The sequence below is a fragment of the Phocoena phocoena genome, chromosome 3, assembly GCF_963924675.1.
Source record: "Phocoena phocoena chromosome 3, mPhoPho1.1, whole genome shotgun sequence".
Classification (NCBI taxonomy): Eukaryota; Metazoa; Chordata; class Mammalia; order Artiodactyla; family Phocoenidae; genus Phocoena; species Phocoena phocoena.
In genome coordinates, this window is record NC_089221.1 from 157,482,311 (window position 1) to 157,497,705 (window position 15,395).

Here is a 15,395-nt window from a genome sequence, read left to right on the forward strand (position 1 = left end):
AGCCTCTGGTCTTCTTGATTTGCTTCTCCCGGTGTGGAACCTCTGCTCTATGAGTGATTTGGTCGGGATAATCAGGACCCCCATATGTTCAGTCTACCATGCTTCCATTCAGTGAGTAGGCACTGCATAGGGGAAGGGTGCCCCCAAACTCTCAGCCACACTCACCAGGAATTTCGCTGCTTCAGCTTTGGAGCTGGAGGGAATGAGAAATGCTGGTGGCCTGCCCCCTTGGTAAGATGCCATATCCCCTGATCAGGAGCTGAAAGGAGAGGGACCCCCATCTTCTTGGCCATACCCACCCCAGGTGGAGTTCTGTCAAACAGAGCTGGGGGTCGTTTGGGTAAATCACCTCAGACTCTTATCATTCTTACCAAGTTTTAGTAGATTTTCTTGAGTCAACATCTCTGCTTTTGCTGCGTGCGCTGAGGCCAATTTTCCGAGATTGTAATTTCTTTTTATTATTATTATTAGTGTTCACCAGTTACACGTGTTTTGCTGTGGAGTGGGTCTGCAGAGCTCGTCATGCTGCTGTCCCAGAAGTGGACCCTCTGAACCTTGTTTCTGAGCTAAGGCTGATGCCTGTGGTTCTCAAACCTCAAGGTGTTGGAAGAGGCTTAAAACCCCTGCCACCTGACGATTGGACTGTTTTGCATTGACGTGAATATCATGGGGTAAGAAATGGGAGATGACAAAGAGCCTTCTCTCTATGAAGCCCTGCAAGGCTTTGTAGACTTGTTTTGGAGAAATACCAGCCTCATTCCAACATTGGAGGGACGTTCAACATAGCCGTGGATGCCGATGCACCTCCCAGCATTATTTGCAAAAATATGTGATGGTTCTTTAGTCTTGGTTACGAAATCTTTTAAAGGGCACAAGAAGAATTCTTCCAGAGGCATGAGGTCCCAGGGAGAGGTAGAGCCTTTTCGCACTAGGTAATTTCCGCAGGTGACTAATATTTTGCAAGCAAAATAGCTATTTATTTCAAGTGCTCAACATTTACAGTATTCCATTGTATGATAGCCTTTTATCAGATGTTAACAGAATCAAAGCTTGAAATACTAACTTGAATTTTTAAATGGATATAAAGGATGGCTGTGGGTATGCAAGTAACATGATCAATACTTGTAACTTTATGGTATTATTTTTTCACATGTGTTAAATAAGTGTATCCTCAGTAAAGTTTTCTTGTTACTATTACAATGCCCCTTGAGATTTTAGAAGTAGATGGATCCAGGCGTGTTCTCCAACAACTACAACCCATTCTCCCATTCTCAGTGGATATGAGCTGGGTGTCCAACAATTTGACTCAATTCTGACACTAACTATCTGGAGATAGCGTCAGACCCCACAGGTTAAGGGCTCAGTCCCACAAGGCCACCCCCATTTCAGATGCCAATCGCAAGTCCAGAGCCACCCACACTTCTGACCTACTGGCTATACATCAGGGTTCCCATGACCCCCTTCTCAGGTTCAGTCATTTGCTAGAATGGTTCACAGAACTCAGGAAACACTTATGTATTTTTACTGGTTTATTATATAATAAAGGAGATCAAAGGAGGTGTGATCAATTATTAACTCCATTTCCAGACTCTCTTTCTTCTCTGGAGAATGGGGGTAGAGTGGGGTTGAAGATTTCAAGCTTCTAATCACGGCTTGATTTTTCTGGTGACCAGCCTCCATCCAGGAGCCCACCAAGAGTCACCTCATTAGAACAAAAGACAGTCCTATCACCTGGGAAATTCTGAGGGATATAGGAGCTCAGTGTCAGGATCCAAGGACAAAGACCAGATATATATTTCTCATTATGCCACAGACCCTGAACTGTTTTAGCTACCCAGCTGCCCAGTACCTGACCATGAACTCTCTGATGAGGCTTGGTGATGTGCAGACTTGGTTCTCAGTAAGATTCAGCAATTGCCTCTGGGTCTACCAAATTAAAGTTGTTTAATCCATTAAAAATCTTTTTATGAAATTCTTCGTCATGAGGATGTGAAAACTACAATTTTGAGCATGCAGGTGTTGCCTTTCCAATAACTGCTTCTGTAGTTGGTGTCTTATTTCGGGTTGCTATAGCCAAATACCATAGACTGGGTGGCTTATAAACAACAGACATATATTTCTCACAGTTCTGGAGGCTGGAAGTCTGAGATCTAAGTCCGGGCAGTTTTGGTGTCTCGTGAGAGCTTGCTTCCTGGTTTATAGGCGGCCAGCCTCTTACTATGTCCTCCTGTGGTGGAAGGGGCAAGGGAGCTCTCTCTGGGGTCTCTTTCATAAGGACACTAATCACATTCCTGAGGGCTCCACCCTCATAACCTAATCACCTCCCAAAAGCCTCACCTCCTAATATCAGCACACTGAGGGTTAGATTTCAGCATATGAATTTTGGGGGGACACAAACGTTTAGTCTGTGGCAGCTGGTTTAGCTCCCAGTGTCATGCTGTGCTGCCCCTAATTGATGGAACAACATTTAGTCTAAAACCAGCCCCCTCTGAGAGTCCATTAGGTCTGCACTGTGGACTCAGAGCTCTCTCAGATTCCTTCTGGAATAAAAGGATCTCTAAATTTGTTCCTGCCTGGGTTGGCAATGAAGAAAGGCACCAAATTGCTCGTCCCAAACACACACCTGTTTGAATGGGAGTGGGCACAGCTGACTCCCCATGGGAGGGACAGCCTTCGGGGTGAGACTGAAGGTCAGGCCCCCCTGCAAGTGAAGGCCCCTTTCTGCACTCATGAGGCCACCAGACTATCTTAGGAGGGAGGCTGAGGCTGTGACTTCGCTTTCTTTGGGTTTGGCTCAGGTAGGATTTTAAAATTAAGCCAACACTTTTCCAGCACACTTGTGATATGCTAGAGATAAACATATAAGACTGCATTCAGAAAATATGCGTGATTTTAAAAGGCCTTTGCCAATGCGTTCAGCTAAGACAGTATATAACCGGTGTTGAGAGATGTGTGTGCATTGCCTTGGTGGGGCAGAAGAGCTTATAGCCTGCACCTGAGAAGCAGATACAAAATCAAGGTGCACTTCCTTAAGGAGGGTCTGTCCTGGGGCATTAGGGTCCCCAGCGCCTCTGCCTTCGAGTGTCTGTTCCACATCTGTCCCTGTCTTTCCTTTCATATAAAAGCTTAGCAGAATTCTGAACACAGAATAACCCCTGCATTATGTCATTTTTCTTCTAAACCTCGGCCAGAAGTACCCAGATGTAGACCGGATGTAAGCATTTGAATGATGTGGCCTCTGTTTTGCCTGATGGGCATGGAGCCTTCATTGTTACAAACACCTACAACTCAATCTTACAGTGACAGAAGTGAGCTTGTATTTCATTTGGTAATTTTCCAAACAATTTACTTTGTTTGAGAAAGTAACATTTCCTTTAGATTTCTCAATTCTGGCATTAATAAGCCTCCAAACTTCGGTCTTGAAATGGAAACAAAAAGGATAACCCAGTTTTGAACCATGTTTAGGAGAATGAGAGGATTGGAATCAGAGATCTTTTCCACCATAGTAACATTTTATTGTCGTTGTATGAACGTTACGAAGTAGTCTGATGTGTATTACTACAGAGAGGAGCAGACAAGGGCAACATACGGAAAAAGACAGAGATCTTCTTATCTTTATGGTGCAATTTAACACACATTAATAACATTGTGAATAAGGTTCTATTTTCAAAAACTGAATTAGGTTGTTAACACAAGGGAAATGATTTTAGTTTTTGAGGTATCTATTGTCGATACTTTACTATATGTCTATCAAGACTTTACTATCAATCTATTGTGTCTGGTGTCTATTGTCAGTACTTTACTGAGGGCAGAATCTACTTTATTTGCTCCAAATAGATTTTATTTTGATCCTGAAATGTTACTGGAGAAAGTTTACTTTGAAGTGGGATATCTGTATTAAAGCTAGTTGAAAAGAAAACTGGTGTTTCCATTAAAACATTGCAGCATCACTTTACAGAAAGCTTTATTTAGAATCTGCATTTCCCACCCCCTGGGACAGCTGGACTTTATCTCTTGCGTGGTCTTGGTGGAGTGTCCACTCTGCTCCGCTCTTGGGTCACCTTTGTGGGGGTGCTGTCAGTAAGGGGCGGGTGAGGAGACCTGCACCCCAGGGAACTCCCACAGCCACTCAGTTTCTTGGCACTCATTTTTGTCTTTCACTTATTTTTTTTTTTGCAACACTGCAGCATGTGGTGGGGGTCTTAGTTCCCCGACCAGGGATCAAGCCCTGCCCCCTGCTGTGGAAGTGCAGAGTCTTAACCACCAGACTGCCAGGGAAGTCCTGTCTTTCACTTCTTTTTCCTGCAAAGGAATACATGCTTGGTGTTCAAATTTTAAATAATATACAAGTACGTCAAGTTAAAACTCCCCCACTTCTAATGATAACCACAGTTATCAATTTACCAAGAGTTTTCTGGATGTTTTTCTCAGTCCTTTTGTGGTTTCTGACCTTGGAACGTGGGTGATGGTGGGCTCCGTTCCTGCCCTGGGCATGTATTTACTCCCTGGTGATTCTCGAGGCTTCTCCACTAAAAGCCAGTCTTACCTACACCGACCATGATGTCAAGCACGATCCATTTTATTGTTTTCCCTGCTGTCAGTTCTCCTAACATCTTGGAAAGCTGTCAATCACTGAGACAACCTTTTGTGGCTGTTGCTGAGGAAATCAGGTGCTTCATCTTCCAAATAACTGTGGTGTCTTGTGTAGCATTTTCTTGAAACCAAGTTTGGGCCTCACCATTTCTTGCCCTGCACACAGTGCAATTTTGCGATAACCTCCTCTCGGTAGCACTTGTCTTGTCTCTTGGCTTTTGTAGCCGCCTTGCCGTGGGCCTGGCCCCTGGGCAGTTGGGGTCCTTGGACTGGAGAAAGCAGTCCCCTATCTTGGGGCTCACTGTGGTCCTGGCGGGGACGCTAAGCTCAGGCCTGGAGGTGACTGGCACACATCCTGGAACGAGGTCCCCAGGTGGGGACCAGGACAATTCCAGCCTTGGCATGGGGTGTGCACTCAGATCCAAAAGGAGACAGTCCACCATGTGGATGGGAAGACAAATGGGGTGCTGATAAGCCCCTTACCCCTTTGGTCTCTCTCCTCTGGATGTGAGTGCCCCTGGAGCTCTGGCCTTGTCTCTCACAGTGCCAGCTCTCCTTGTCCCTGGGGGCCCACGGACGCCTTCTCCCAGAGGCCCGTCCAGCCCAGTATGCCCAGAGCCAGCTCCCTCTCCTTGGTGCCCCCCCACTTCCACCTGATGAGCGAGGCCATCACCTGTGCAGAGCCAGGCCCGGTCGCTAGCCTCTCCTGCTGCCGGTCTGCATAGCTGGTGGTCAGCAGTCAGCCCAGGATATCCCTTGGGTTCCTCTCTTCCTCCTGGCCCCTCAACCCCGGGCCCCTTTCTAGTCCTGCCACGGGGAGGACATCCTGGGGCTGTTTCCGGGGTCTGCACTTCTGAGCTCAGGGTCCCAAAGGTCCTGTGGACAGACGAAGGCCCCGGGAGGTCTCTGCAGGTCCTGCGATCCTTACCTAGGCTGTCCTGCCTGGCAGGGCCTCCCTCCCTTGTGTTTCTGGCACATTCTTCTCCCCTGCTTAGCTCTGGCCTCAGCTCCTCTCTGACCCTCCACCTGCCCGTCCTCCCCCTCCCTCAGCTTCCAACTGCAGGTTTAGCCTCTTGTGGCCAAGGGGAGGTGGTGGGCACACCAGGGACCAACAGAGGCTCGGGGGAAATGTGAGCTCCTGACTTTGGATTGTTTTTTTTTTTCATTTGATTACTTAATTTATTTACTGACATTATGTTTTTTAGAGTTAGCCCTGTGGATACAATTCCAGTTCATTTTTCAAACTGATGTGTAGCACACATTGCCCAATGACACAATCATTTCTTTATCCATTATAATATAGGTGGGCATTAAATTCTTTCCAAAGTTTCTCCACTAAAAGCAATAGTATGATTTAAAAACCCTTATCTACCTACATATGTGCAGAATTTTCACCTGGTCAGCTCTCTTCAAACTTTTTGCTTTTTCACCCTGCCCCCATACCCCCACCAAGGAATTTTTAACCATTTACACAATTTTTCAAAACCAAACTCCAGATTTTATTTGGATTTCACCAGCTTTCCCATTAATGTCCCCTTTTTTTTCTTTTTTTTGCGGTACGCGGGCCTCTCACTGATGCAGCCTCTCCCGTTGCGGAGCACAGGCTCCGGACGCGCAGGCTCAGTGGCCATGGCTCACGGGCCCAGCCGCTCCGCGGCATGTGGGATCTTCCCAGACCGGGGCACGAACCCATGTCCTCTGCATCGGCAGGCGGGTTCTCAACCACTGCGCCACCAGGGAAGCCCTAATGTCCCCTTTTTGTTCCAGGATGTTATGCAGGCTGTGGTGATACATTGAGTTGTTACATCTCCCTGGTCTTACAGGCTGTTTGTCATTTATTCTCAGGAGAAACTTGGTTAAGCACTGTCATTTGTATAAACATAAGCAAATCATTCTAACTTCTCTGAACCTCAGGTCTCTCTGCAGTAAAATTTTCAAAAACACCATTTTGGGGAAGATCCAATAAACTCTTGATATGAAACACTGCAAAGTGTTATTGTGTGTTTGTTTGCCATATGGGAGTTTGCATCTCCTTCATCTGTGTTATTCACAAGCTGGTCAAGCATTTAAAACATTCAGAAGGGAAATAAAACCCTCTTTCTCCCTAGAATATACAACTTCATCTTCACAATTGCACTGGAACCACAGACTTTTGACATGATCACACAGGACTTGTACCTGATAACATTTGAGACACCCTGGGGGACCCACTTGGTTTTGCATTTACTCTACTCATGGGAATGTTAGCACAAGAGTCTCAGGCCAGGTAGAGAAGATAGATAGGGCCCAGGACCCTTGAAGCCTGTGGTCCCCCCAGCTTGACAGGTGGGTGACTCATAGTCCAAGGTGACCTGGTGGGTGATGTTATCCACTCTCCCTGCCAAGGATGATGAGGGTGGACGATGCAGTTTCCATGCGGTGCAGCAAGTATGTGGATTGTTGAAAAATACATCGGTTGGGCACTAGGCACCTTCTCTGCAGAGATGGAGAACACCCAGGAGAGCCGACATCTTTCAAGTGCACAGTGATGTGTAGGTCCATTGGCTGTAGCTGGTGACCAGGGATCTGTCTGCAAGCAGAGTGGAGTCGGGCTGGTCCTAAGAGCAGCTGAGGCATGGAGGTAGATCACAGGACAGGGAGGGAGGACAGAAGAGGAGGAGGGTGAGCTGTGGAGGACCACAGGCAGGGAGGGGGATGGAGGGGGATGATGAATGGAGTTACATGAAGTTATGGGGTTGGCCCCCATGGTGGGATTATTGCCCTTATGAGAAGAGGAAGAGACATCAGAGCTCACTCTCTCTGCCAAGTTGGGACACAGAGAATGTGCCATCTGTTTACCAGAAAGAAAGTCTGTTAGCCAACATGGAACCTGCCAATACCTTCATGTCGAACTTGCAGCCCCTAGAACTCTAAAATAAGTGTCTATGTTTAAGTCCCCCAGTCTGTGGTCTTTGTTTTGGTGGCCTGAGCTGACTGAGACTTTGGGTAGCTCAGGTACTGTTCTGTGCTCAGAGCCTGGGTTTTCCCACTGGATACAGGCCTGGGTGTAGAGGGCATAGATGGGTTGAGGACGTGGTTCAGCCGCCAGGCTGCGGGTACCGGGCAGGAACATAAGGCCCTGGTGCTGGCTCAGGAGCAGGGGGTGATGGTAGGCAGAGAGCAGCTCCCCCACTGCCTAACACTGGTGGGTCAGCTTCTTCCCAAGAGAGGCCCCAGGACTCTTACCAGACGGCCTTCTCTGGCTCCCCATTAGGCCCCTGCTAAGCGAAGCCCACCTTCTCTCCTCGGTGGGCCGGCATCCCGTTCACCCTTGTCGCCGCACTGGAGTCATGGGGATGGGGGGCAGCCCTCCTGGGACGTGAAGCCACCCACACCACCTGCCCCTGTCCTGCCTGCCCACCCCTTGGGGCTGGGTCCCTAGTCCCTGGGAAGTGAAGGTCTCAGGATGGGGTATCAGGGACCCTCACTCCCATGTAAAGATGCCATGGACACCCAGCCAGGCCAGGTGCTGCCTGGAGTGACCAGGGATAAAGAACCCACCCCAGTCGCATGTGTGGTTAGGGTGGAGGGGCGCCGACCCTTGGGCACCTGTGCTGGGCTCCTAGCTGCTTGCCTCTACCAAGAGGCTGCAGGACTCTCAGGTGACTGGTCATCTTGGGGTGGTTCTGTTCCCCTCTGGGGGATGGTCCTGGGTGCTCCTGGGGGTGGTAATGGATCCCCCATTCTCCTTCCCTCCCTGCACTCCAGGATGCTGGTCTGAGCAGGGGTCCTCACGAGTTGGGGCCCCTGCCCCACCTGCAACATTACTGGAACACACAGGCCTCCTCCTCCCCCAGCCGCCCCGAGCCTCTGCCCTTTGCTTCCCTGGGCCAGGGGTGAAACCAAATCTGGGGCAGTGACACCCAGGCTATTTTGGAGCTCGGCTGGGCGGGCTGGCGGTGGTGGGGGCGGGGTGGGGGCGGGCCCAGTCTCCTTCAGCTGATAGCACCCGCCTGTCCTTTTGTCCCTGTCCAGTTTGAGGACCGGCAGGAGTGCGGGCTGCTGGGTGGGAGCTTTGTCGGTCCTGGGCCCTCGGAGGGAGGTGAGACCCAGCAGCCCCTGCCCCAGCATCTGAGCACCTCGCCTGGGTGCTGCCCAGTGCCCCTGCTAGAGACAGGTGAGGAGGCAGAGAGCAAGCAGGGTGGGGGGCCATGCAGTGCCCCTGAGGACGGCTCTGCTGAAGGTCATGGCTCTGGGGGATGGAGGGACCCGGGGTAGGGTTTCAGCCAGGCGGTGCTGCTCCTGGGGTTGGGGCCATGGATTCTAGCCCCTGCCCCATTGGTGAGCTGAGCCAGACCCTCATGTGGGGAGGGAGCAGCTGGGGGAGGAGGGGGTCATCAGAAGCACCCACCTCCTCCTTTGCCCAGTGCCCTGAGGGTCTGGCTGGCCCTGCCCCCAGCTCTGTTGAGATGGATGCCCGCTGACAGCTGGGGCTATTTTGGGCCTGTTGGCTCAGCGGAGGGGACAGCCAGAGGGCCAGTGACACGACTCCAGGAAAGAATTTTCCCCTGGAGTTCAGGAAGCTGGAAGGCCCAGGGGTCTCAGGGAAAGGCACAGGCTGCGGGAGCTTCCCTTTGAAGTCTTTTCTGGAAGGGTGTGGGGGCCACAGGGTTGGGGGTAAACTGGGGGGACAGGCCTTCTGGGAGGGGGCCGCCCAAGGTTCTGCTATGAGGCTGTGAGCCACTTCCCACTCTGGACTCATCTGGAAAATGGCCCAAGACCCACAAGGACCCCAAGTTCTGGAAAAGCAAGGGTGGAGGGGCTGTGGGTATGGCATGGCAGGCTTGCAAGGGGGGAGGGTCTTGGCCTCAGGGTGAAGATCCTGCCAGTGCCAAGCTGGGGCCTCCAAGGGGCTAAGGAGCCTGAGTGGGGTCCACAGGGAACTGCCTTCCCAGGTGGGCATCTGTGAGAGGAAGAGGCTTCCTTGAGAAGCTGGGGTTGAGGTCCTGGCCCAGTGTCTCCTCCTGAAACTCCTGTTCTTCCCTTGTGGCTGCAGCTCCAGTAGCCCCAGCCCCCAACATGGCAGGGGGAGGAGGAGGACACTGCAGGTGACCCTGTGCCCAGAGGGGCCTTGGGTGGTCACTGCCCCACACTCAGCTTGAATGAAGGCAGCTCCAGAGTCCTGGGGCATACCTTGGGGTGCCTTGGCCCTGCTGCCCAGTGGGGATGCCTGCCTGGTATGGGGTGTCAAGGGGTGTCTTGTCTGGGTGAGCCCCCTTAGACCTCCATGGGTCTGCCGCAGTGAGGGTGGGGCATATAGGCCCTAGACAGGGAACGCATCCCCGGTGGCTTTAGAGGTTCTTGGGGTCTCTGCCCACCCTTCTGCACCTGCTGAGAGCTGGCTCTCCCTGAGCATGTGCAGAGATGAGACCTCCCTCCCCATCCCTGTCCTCCTGGCCCCCAGAGGCTGCCAGCTGTGGAACTGGCCCCCTGCCCCCTGCATATACTCACTTATGAGCTCAGAACAGTTGTCTCCCACAGCTGCTCTGGGTGTGGCAGGGGGAGGATGCCACGTCCTGCCTTGGGGAACCCACAGAGCAACTGTGTAATTCAGGAGGCGGTGGTGTGCTGGGAAGAGCCCAGAACTCAGGGCCCTGGGGAACTGGTGTCAAAGTAATCTTTCCACAGAGGGACGCTGAGGCCCACGAGGGTGTCCATGGAGGCGGGTGGCCACCTGCCCAGGTCCTTCCCAGGCCAAGAGCCCAGCCAGGCCGTGGGGGAGCTGGGGGCGGGGCAGAGGTGCTGACTGCACAGTGAGTCAGCAGGATGGTCCCAGCTCACCTCCTTGAAGGGGATTAAGGGGATTAGGTCCTAAATCACAGGATGGGGAGCTGGAGGGCCTGGGGACGTTGCCCCATTTGTCCCATGGTGGGCAGCCCATGCTGATGGCTCGGCTCTTGGGGTGAAGAGAGTTAAGGCACCTGGGGATAGCCCAGGGCCCAGTGGGGTCCATTTGTGTTGGCTCTCTTTACAGAAGCCCCTGTGTAGGCAAGGCCCAGTTTCACCTCACCCACCTGTGCTGGAGGCCAGCAGTGCCCAACCTGGAGTGGGCAGAGGCCAGAGTCAGCCTGGGGCCTTTGGCATTGATGGCGCCAGCCCCATCCCTGCAAGGTGTCCAGTCGGCAGAGCCGCAGCCAGGGGAGCCTCAGCTAAGATCTGCAGCGTGACTACGTGACCTGCAGGAACCCCAGTTGGGCCTGGCTAGCCGGCCTGCCCATTCTCAGCCTGGAACTCCTTGCCTCTTTCTGGGGGATTCCCTGATTGTTCTCCACAGACACACCATTGACTGACTGCCCCTGACCCTCCCCATTCCAATTCCTGGGGGAAGGGAGCAGGCACTCAGGGTGAGGAGGGGTGGGCAGCCCTGTGTGCTGGAGGAGCCCCCACCAGCTGCAGGATTCCCATTTTTTGCTCATTGATGAGCACACCCCCTCAGGGGTCCAGAGGAGGAGGGGGATCCCAGGAGAGGTGAGATGTGACCCGGCCCAGGACAGCTTCAGGCGGGACAGGCCCCGTGTAGAGGGCTCTCTGTTGTGGAATGCCCAGTGAGGAGGGCTAGGCAGCTGTGCACACAGCCTGCAGTGGAACCCAAACGCTTGGGTGGGGGAAGTCACCGAGGTGGGAGGATGGGGAACAAAACGGACATGCCAAACAGATGGCTCGTACGAGAGTCTGCTGGGGTGAAGAAGCTGTGACCTCTGGTGTGCCTTAGAGAGAGGGGACAGGCCAGTAGTGGGCACTTACTGTGAGCTTCCACAGCCAGGCCCTGTCAGAGTGCAGAGAGTGGCCTCTCTGTGACTGGGGGAGACTAGGTAGGTTGGAGTTTCAGACTCTAGGAAGCAACAGTGTGTGGGGAAGGGACAGGACACCTACTGGCAGGTGGAGTGGCCCAGGTGGGACAGGGAAGGAAGGTCTTTGTGATGAGGTACAGCGTGGCACATGCCGCACAGGGAGGAGGGCAAGCTTGGTGCTGGTGTGGTGTTCTGGGACAGGTGCTCAGCTGGACCTCGAGTTGGGGCAGCAGGCCTGGCGCTGGGACAAGAGGGAGGAGATGCTCCTGCCAATGAAAAAGAGCCCATTTGGGGGGGGGGGTCCAGAAAGAAGCAAATCGACACTTCTGGACCACCATACCATCTGGTGATGCTACCTGCAGGGATGGGATGCGTCAGGGGAGACGGCACCCGGATGGGGAAGAGGGGCCATGTGGAGGGCTTTACCCTGGATTAAGCTGGATTTTCCAGGACAGGTGAAGTGGCCACGTGGGGAAAAGGCGGGGGGCTCTAAGCACAGCAGGGTCTCATCCCCACTCTGTCCTTCCCCCTCACCCCACTCGCAGGTTCCCCCGCCTCCCCCCACCCCCACCACCATGGATCACTCCTCGTTCAGCGGTGCACCTCGCTTCCTAACCCGGCCCAAGGCCTTCGTGGTGTCGGTGGGCAAAGACGCCACACTGAGCTGCCAGATCGTGGGCAACCCCACGCCGCAGGTCAGCTGGGAGAAGGACCTGCAGCAGGTGGAGGCGGGCACTCGCTTCCGCCTGGCCCAGGACGGCGACCTGTACCGCCTCACCATCTTGGACCTGGCGCTGGGTGACAGCGGGCAGTATGTATGCCGTGCGCGCAACGCCATCGGTGAAGCCTTCGCGGCGGTCGGCCTGCAGGTGGACGCCGAGGCAGCGTGCGCCGAGCAGGCACCCCACTTTCTGCTGCGGCCCACGTCCATCCGCGTGCGCGAGGGAGCCGAGGCCACCTTCCGCTGCCGCGTGCGCGGTTCGCCGCCGATGTCTGTGAGCTGGGCCAAGGATGGGCGGCGCCTGGGCGCGCTGGACGCTCCCCGAGTGCGCGTGGAGGCGAGCGGCGAGGCGAGCGCGCTGCGCATCCTGGCTGCGCGGCTGCGCGACAGCGGCACTTACACGGTGCACGCGGAGAACCCGCTGGGCGCCGCTAGTGCCGCCGCCGGACTTTCAGTGGACAAGGAAACAGACACAGACTGCCCGCCTGGGGCCTCCACAGCCATGCTCCTGGCGCACCTGCAGCTGCGGCGCGAGGCCATGCGCACCGAGGGCGCCCCGGCCTCGCCGCCCAGCGCCTGCACGCGCACCTGCACGGTGACTGAGGGCAAGCACGCGCGCCTCAGCTGCTTCGTGACGGGTGAGCCCAAGCCTGAGATAGTGTGGAAGAAGGATGGGCAGCTGGTGGCTGAGGGCCGGAGACATGTGGTGTATGAGGACGCGCAGGAGAACTTCGTGCTCAAGATCCTCTTCTGCAAGCAGTCAGACTGTGGCCTCTATACTTGCACGGCGTCCAACCTCGTGGGCCAGACCTACAGCTCCGTGCTAGTCGTCGTGCGAGGTGAGCTCCTGGCGCCGGGCACAAGGTCACTGTGCGCAGTGAGCACAGGCAGAGGCTCCTCCCCAGGCCTCCTGTCTTTTCCTTCCAGCGTTGGCTGCTGTGCCATCTCCCCACCCTGTGCCTGTCTGGCAGAGGAATCCGTGGTTGGAGGTCTTGGCAGCTCTCGCTGTTCTGTTCCATTGTCTTTGTGAGAGTAACACGAGTATACAACAAAGTGCTTTGTCACTAACACCCCCTCCCTCTGGGAGATGGTCAGGGTGCCCAGTGGCTGAGCCTGTTCTCTCCAGGCTGAGGGTGACCAGGCTCTCCACCCCTCCTACAGGATGCTAAGGGGGTCTCCCTGGCAGAGCTGGAAGGAGGGCAGGAGCAAGGACAAACCTTGCGCTGTCGGAGGCCTCAGGCTGGGGCTGCACCAGGGTGCAGCTTGAAGGTGGTTCTGGGTCAGTTTGCAGGCTCATGTCCAGGTCTGGGGGCTCCCCCAGGGCACCGGGGCAGCTGTAGGCAACACCATCAGAATTTGCTGGAGGGCTGTTTACTCTTGTTTCCTAAGACCAGCCTCTTGAAGTGGTTGGAGTCCCATCTCCACTTTTTACCAGCTGTAGGATCTCCAGCAGGGCGCTTCAACCTTTGTGTGTGTGCCTCAGTTTCCTCGTTTTTCACACGAAAGTGCGCTCCTGGAGTTGAGCAATTCCGCAGGCCAGTACTTGTCCAGTGGCCTCACTGCTGTGTGAACCCAACCCATCCTGCCTGTCCAGGACCAGCCTAGGGGCCTGCTCAGTGGGGCTGCTTGCTGTGGCTTCACCTGCCTCATTTCTCCTTTTCTCTTCCAGACTCCTCCTTATATTTTGGGCGGGGGGCTCTTTCCTTTAAGTTCTCTTCCCTCTCCTCTGTCCTCCCTCCTTTTCTATACCCTTACCTCCCTCTGTCCCCTCCTTACAGCTCCTCTGCCCTCCCACCCACCACCCTCTGCCCCCAAAGCCCCTCCACCCCCTGTCCTGGCTCCCTACCCCACCCCAGCCTTACACGTCCCTTTACCCTGCCCCCCTCCTTCCGCTCACCCTCCTCCTCGCCCCCTGACCGCCCCCTCCGTCACCCCTCCTGCCTGCCCCTCTTCCCTCTCCGCGCCCCACTCACCTGAGCTCTTTTTCCGCAGAGCCCAAGGTGCCCTTCAGAAAGCGGCTGCAGGACCTGGAGGTGCCAGAGAAAGCGTCGGCCACGTTCCAGTGTGAGGTGCCGCAGCCGCCCATGGAGACTGCGTGGTATAAGGAGGAGACGCGGCTGTGGGCCGGTGCCAAGTACCTCATCGAGGAGGCAGGCGCTGAGCGCCGGCTGACCGTGCTCAACGTCACCTCCGATGACGATGCTGTGTACATCTGCGAGACGGCAGAGGGCAGTCGCACGGTGGCCGAGCTGGCGGTGCAAGGTGGGCGGGCAGGGGGCCCAGAGACTGGGCAGGGTCCGGGTCTCAGAGGAGCTGGGCAAGCGGCGTAGGTAGTGGGCGGGTGGGGCGGGCAGGACCCTGGCATGAGGGGTGTGTCAGGGAGGAGTGGGGTGGGCACTCGGGGGACAGGGGCGGGAAGGAGGTAAGGGTGGGACAGGCCTACAGGGGTCTCTCTGACCAGCTGCAGCCCTTCCCCCTCCCATTCCCCACTGCTCCTCTGCCCACCCCAGGCAACCTCCTTCGAAAGCTCCCGAGGAAGACAGCTGGGCGAGTGGGAGACACGGCCGTGTTCTGTGTGGAGCTGGCCAAGCCAGAGGGCCCCATCCACTGGCTGTGGAACCAGAAGGAGGTGGTGGCCGGGGGCCGAGTGGCCATTACTGCCGAAGGCACGTGCCACACGCTGACCGTCTCCCAGTGCAGCCTGGACGATGCCGGTGAGGTGGCCTTTGTGGCTGGGGGCTGCCGGACGTCCACCCAGTTCTGCGTGTCAGGTAAGGGCCTAGGGAGTACCTGTCACACAGAGGGTACACTGCCCACAGTCCACTGGGCCCTGTTCTGAGTTGTCGCCTGTTGCGGGGAGCGCCATGCGGGGCAGGGAATGCCTAGGTTGTAGCTGTGGTTCTCTGGGGCTCATGGTTTGTTTGACACCCTCCTCCACTGTGGTCACACTAGGCATCTGCAAAGTAGGAGTCCTGGTGGCCCCCCACCCTGTGAACCAGATTGGAAAGTGCAGGTTGTTCTAGAAGCACGGCGTGTAGGGGGTGACATTGCGGGTGTGTCCTCTTTCTGTGGCTTTGGTGTTGAGATTGGCTCCCCCAGGGTCAGCCCTTTGCTGGGGATAGGGACCCTGCACGTGGGTCTCAGCACCCTTGGAAGGGTCATTGTGCCTTGCCTCAACCATCATCCAGCCCAAGATCCCAATGGAGTCAAGGCTGAGGACTGGAAAGAGTTCCTTTCCAGGCCACGTGGAC

The 15,395-nt window shown here is 55.0% G+C and overlaps 1 protein-coding gene across 1 annotated transcript in view; it reads left to right on the forward strand.

Moving 5' to 3' along the window:
* Positions 1-11,998: 11,998 nt before the first annotated feature.
* OBSCN (obscurin, cytoskeletal calmodulin and titin-interacting RhoGEF) overlaps positions 11,999-15,395 on the forward strand; it is a 145,874-nt gene continuing 142,477 nt past the window's right edge. The window contains exons 1-3 of the mRNA XM_065873477.1: positions 11,999-12,983; positions 14,137-14,406; positions 14,655-14,915. Coding sequence (XP_065729549.1) covers positions 11,999-12,983; positions 14,137-14,406; positions 14,655-14,915 — 1,516 coding nt within the window. The remainder of the gene's footprint in view (positions 12,984-14,136; positions 14,407-14,654; positions 14,916-15,395) is intronic.